This window comes from Hydra vulgaris, chromosome 09, assembly GCF_038396675.1.
Source record: "Hydra vulgaris chromosome 09, alternate assembly HydraT2T_AEP".
In the NCBI taxonomy this organism is placed as follows: domain Eukaryota; kingdom Metazoa; phylum Cnidaria; class Hydrozoa; order Anthoathecata; family Hydridae; genus Hydra; species Hydra vulgaris.
In genome coordinates this window covers 21,563,680-21,568,697 of record NC_088928.1, presented here as the reverse complement: position 1 = coordinate 21,568,697, position 5,018 = coordinate 21,563,680, and the positions used below count along the sequence as shown (strand labels likewise).

The window sequence follows — 5,018 nt, the reverse complement described above, 5'->3', positions numbered from 1 at the left end:
CCATTTTTTTTGAATGAAAAGAAGAAACTTGATGATATTTAGTGCAGCTGTGGCGCAGTGGTTAGAGCGTCTGCTCTATAAGCAGGAGATCCAGGTTCGAAACGAGCTTGGGACATATTTTAGCGTCACAGTAAGAAAGAAGGCGTGAACTTTCTCATAAAATGCACTTCCGCGGTGCTCTGTAACAAGACCGTTAGGTCTTCTTGGAGCACCTAAAATTTAAAAAAATATATATATTTTAGTATATTATTACTTAAATTGCATCTCAAAATTGAAATTTTTGGACGGTGCGTCATATAATTTTTGATTGATTTGAGCGTTACACTTGAACTTTTATGTCATGGTTACTTTTCATAACATACAAGTTTAGAGCCAACATTTAAAAAAAAAATATTTTTCGGCCCAGAGTTACCCAAGCCCAAAGTTTTATTTATAAGAAAGGTGTTTTAATTTTATTTATCTTAAATATCGTTATCCAATCAAACTAATTCTGCGCCCATACCTGTAAAATTATACTATAAACAAACTGTAAAAATTTGTTACCATTCTAGAGGTTGTTTTTTCTGAATTAGACGCACCGCAAAGTGACCATTTTGAGACTTTTGGACCCAAAGTAGGGGTAATTTTTTATGTTTTTGTAATTTTTTTTAATGGCTCTTTAAATGATGGTATTTAACATGATGATTTTATAATCATTTAATATAAGTACTTATTTCACTATACTTTTATTTAGAGTGAGGGGCGTAGGACAATTAAGCCAAAGTAAAGTTCTAAATTTTTTTGTAAATTCCAAAAAACTATGAAAAAAGGTCGCAACCGCGACCAGTGGTTAGAGCTCCGGCTTTGATTCAACAACCCCCTGGTCCCCGGTTTGTTCATAAAATCGTTTAATCTTACCTTCTAGAACATTTTTTTAAAAAGAGTGTATTTCCACAGCCTTTTTAAAAATGAAAGTGCATTTACTCAGTTCGAAAAAACTTTTATTTTTTTCCCTCCCACACTTTAGGGTTTTATTTCTGGCAACGTGGCTGTACCATACTATAATACATTACTGTTACCATAGAATATACTCCAACAAGGTTTTCACGTTATCAATGTAAGAATTCAAAAAAACAGTTTTTAATTTTAGGACAAACTTGTCCCTGTTTTTAGACCGTTACAAATGCTTTCAAATATATTATTAAAATACAATTTTTTTTTTCTTTCAAGATTTTAATCTTTGAGTATCTTTCTAACCCAAAATATACTAATAATAAATAAAATAAAAATTATTTAAAAAATAAATAAAACATAAAAATAATTTTTCTTGCATATTAAGCCCAAATCCAAACCAATCAGAATTGCTGCGCTTGATTTACTTTCTGCTTGCCGCGGTACTTTATAAAAAATGTTGATATCCAACTCTATTCTTCTATTTAAAAAAAAATGTGTGAAACCTCTCATTAAAAGTATAAAAATAAAAAATTAAAATAAAATAAAAAAAGAAAGAAAAGTATATCATAATTGCTATTTAGAGAATGTAAACCGGAACTCGATCATTCTTTTTTTGGTAAAAAATTTCGAACTGTTTCAAATCCATCATTTCTTTGCGCGACATCTGCAAGTTGAGCAATTATTTCACCAAAACATGTTTCTTTTAAATGACTCTTTTGTTTTCCATATAAGCGAAGCCGAAAAGCTGAGTTGAAGAGTTTTTCTCTAGTTATATTTGAAAATTTAAAATTTTCTTTTACTGAGGAAACAGCTTTACCACTTTCGTTGGTAAGGTTTGTTACACTAATGAGTTTAGTTTTCATTCGGTACTTCTTCTCTGGGAGCAGAGTAAGATTAATTCTTAAATGTTTGCATCCAAATTTGTCTAATTCACCGGTAATTTCAATAATGTTTAACATTAAAAAATGATGTTCCTCTGAAAAAAGTATTGAAAACTTTAGTTGTAGATTGAACTCCTCATCTGAAATATTTTTATCAGTTTTTACCTCCGATAATTGTTCTTCAGAGTCGTTTTTTTTTTCGATACCGTCTTTACTTTCTAGTGACAACATAGACTTATTGTAATCGGGTATAGGAAATTCTTCGTCTAACTCATCATCTTTGGCTATTTCTTCATAGGTCGAGTGTGATTTTTCTCTATATTTTAAAAAGCAAAACAAAAGAACGAGAGCCAAAACAAAGAAGCCACACACTGACAGAAAAATTACCGCTTGAACTAAAAAATATGTGTATTAAGAAGAATAACAATTTTAAACAAACAAGAAGTTAAAAGTTATTTTACTTTTAAATTAGCTATACCATTACATAATTTATATATTTATCATAAGTAAGTAAAGTAAGAATAAAAAATTAATAATGGCAATTAGGATAAAGCTTAACAATGACTTTTAGTGAACTTCTTTTAAACAACAAAAAATTTCCAATATTTTTTTATGTGAACTCACATCAGTTTATTCATGTTTAAGTTCATTTTCAAGTTTATCAGGATGTTCTGCAAGAATTTTTAAAGTTTATATAGTTTTATAATTAATATAAAGTTTTATTCTTGTTCTTTTAGTAATATATTTGTTTCCAAAAGAATATTAGTCTTTAGCTCTTCAAGCTTGCTTGTTATTTCCAACGTTTTTTAGTGCTAAAAAATTGAAAAATTAAAATTTTTAAAGTTTTTTTTATTGATCAGCTAAAAAGCACGTCCATTTGCGTTGAACATTGCGTCCTAATCTAATCTTTACCTTTTTTAAATATGATTTAATGCTACAGAAAATAAAGCAGATAGTTAAAGTGCAAGAAAACAACTGACAGAAAGCTGAAAAAAATTGCCAGCTGAAAAAAGCTGTAAAATGTATGATCATGATAAGGACAACATGCAAAGGAAGAAAATTCAAAAACACCAGTGTTCGAGAAAAAAAAATCTAGATGAATAAAAGTTTCTTTGCTCAGAAAGATAGAGATGAATCAAAACCCAACTATATAACACGGGGGTGTTTTTTAATTAAATAAAAACTTCTACAATGGGTGTAATTCTTTATTCTTAAATTAGTTTTTTACAATATTTCAAGCGAGTATTGACACCCTCGTTATCAAGTATAATACAAATATGAAAAAAACGTTAAAAGCAAAACAAAAACAAAAAACAAATCAATGCAATAGTTTCTTTTGATTCAAATATCGAAACATAGATTTCCAAAAGGAAGTTTTGGAAAAGGGGGTGTTTTTTAATTTTCAACAAGATAACAACGCGAAACATACTAATTGACTGGTATAATCTTATTTGAGTGAGACGGAGAAATCAAAGCCCAAATTTAAACTTGTGTGGGAATTTCTTAGTAGAAAACCACACACACGTCAACCTAGCAATGCCAAAGAACTGTTTGAACTTTTATAAGATGATTGGACAACAATTCCTGATAAGTTCCTGAATACATATTCAATAGTATCCTAAGAAGAATGAACAGTGTGTTAGAGACTTGAGGTTGACATACAAAGTGTTAGTATTTTGTATTACAATTTCTTTTTTAATAATATTAAAATAATTTATGTTGGTCGAAATATCTGTAGTTTAATAAAATGTATTAAAATTTGAACGGTTACTTTATTTATAAAGTGTTTATTAATTGATTTTACCAAGTATTCATTGTGGTCTTAGACTTATACACATTACTGTATATATGGGTAGTGTGCAAGCCAAACGGACCAACCCAAAAAATTGACCTAGTTTTTTATGATTGCATCTTGTTCAGTGTTTAATGTTACACCCTATATTCTAAAAGATGCAGCCGAGATCTAATTATATCAGGCTAAAAATAGCAGTATAGTTTGGTTTAACCTACATGCATCAGCATCCAAAGTGGATCAATTGTCATAGTTTAAAACGGAAAAAATTCTGACCTCTATTCTACTTTGCAGCCACGTGAACGTAACAATGTCATTATTCAATAAAAATTGTTATACAACGGCTGCCTCAACGTCTTATCGTAAAATTATAAAGAGTAAATAACAAAGTTACTCATAAAAACTCCTCAATAATTTTGTTTGAATAGGTTAGTACGCTTGGTCTGCACACCATTCAAATATACATGCTATATTTATTTAAGCTCTTAATTTACTTAAACTTTTATTTTTGAATTTTGCATTTTAATTTCTCAGAAAAAGAATAAAAAATAAAAAATAATGAGAATATATATATATATATATATATATATATATATATATATATATATATATATATATATATATATATATATATATATATATATATATATATATATATTATTGTACATTAAATCTGTATATGTGTATATTATTAAAATAAGGTGGTATAATATAAAATTAAATTATTACATACTTTGTTATGCATTGGAAATATTTTCAACTGAAAATAAAAAAAATAAAAACTTTAGAATTCATACTTTCCATCGATTGTTTATTAAATTCTTATTATTTTGATGAAGCTTCCAATCCGTTTATTGTGTTGAAACATTCCTTAATAAAATTTTATCACCCTCCTCTTCAGTTAACTTCCTTTTGTTATAATGCCGCATGGTAACGTGAAATTTGCATAGCTTATTTTACGTTGCCAAACAACAAAAACCAATACTACGTTCAGCGTCACGTGAACAAAATATTTTTTACAAATTGCTTAAAGTTAATACATTTAATCTCTATTTTATCTTTTTTTTTTAAAAAAAGAAAAGATTATTTCATACAGAGACAACCTTGATCTATATAGATTTTTTTCAATTATTATTTGTACGCCCCCAAACAAAAGAAAATAGATAAATAGTAATCCGAAAAAATACTTAAAGTACAGACGTTGAAAAAAAAAATTCTGTAATTATGTATACCAAAAATACAGACACTGAACAGTAGATTACAATGCTTTTATGTTTACAAAACTTACCTGTAGAGAGGGTATTTTGATATGTGGGTAGTTTTGCACTAATATCCTTGGCAAAATTTAAAGTTATAAAATTATGACGAGAAATTGATATTTTGAAAAAATATGTTTTGTAATACATTATATA

At 27.8% G+C, this 5,018-nt stretch overlaps 1 protein-coding gene across 1 annotated transcript; it reads right to left on the bottom strand.

Annotated features, from left to right (window-relative positions):
• Positions 1-1,103: 1,103 nt before the first annotated feature.
• LOC105843550 (uncharacterized) lies at positions 1,104-4,542 on the bottom strand. Its single transcript, XM_065805051.1, has 2 exons — positions 4,404-4,542; positions 1,104-2,209 (listed from the first exon to the last, which is right to left on the bottom strand). Exons 1-2 carry the CDS (start codon positions 4,408-4,410, stop codon positions 1,536-1,538), a joined length of 681 nt encoding a protein of 226 aa, XP_065661123.1. The 5' UTR covers positions 4,411-4,542; the 3' UTR covers positions 1,104-1,535.
• Between the last annotated feature and the right edge of the window lie 476 nt (positions 4,543-5,018).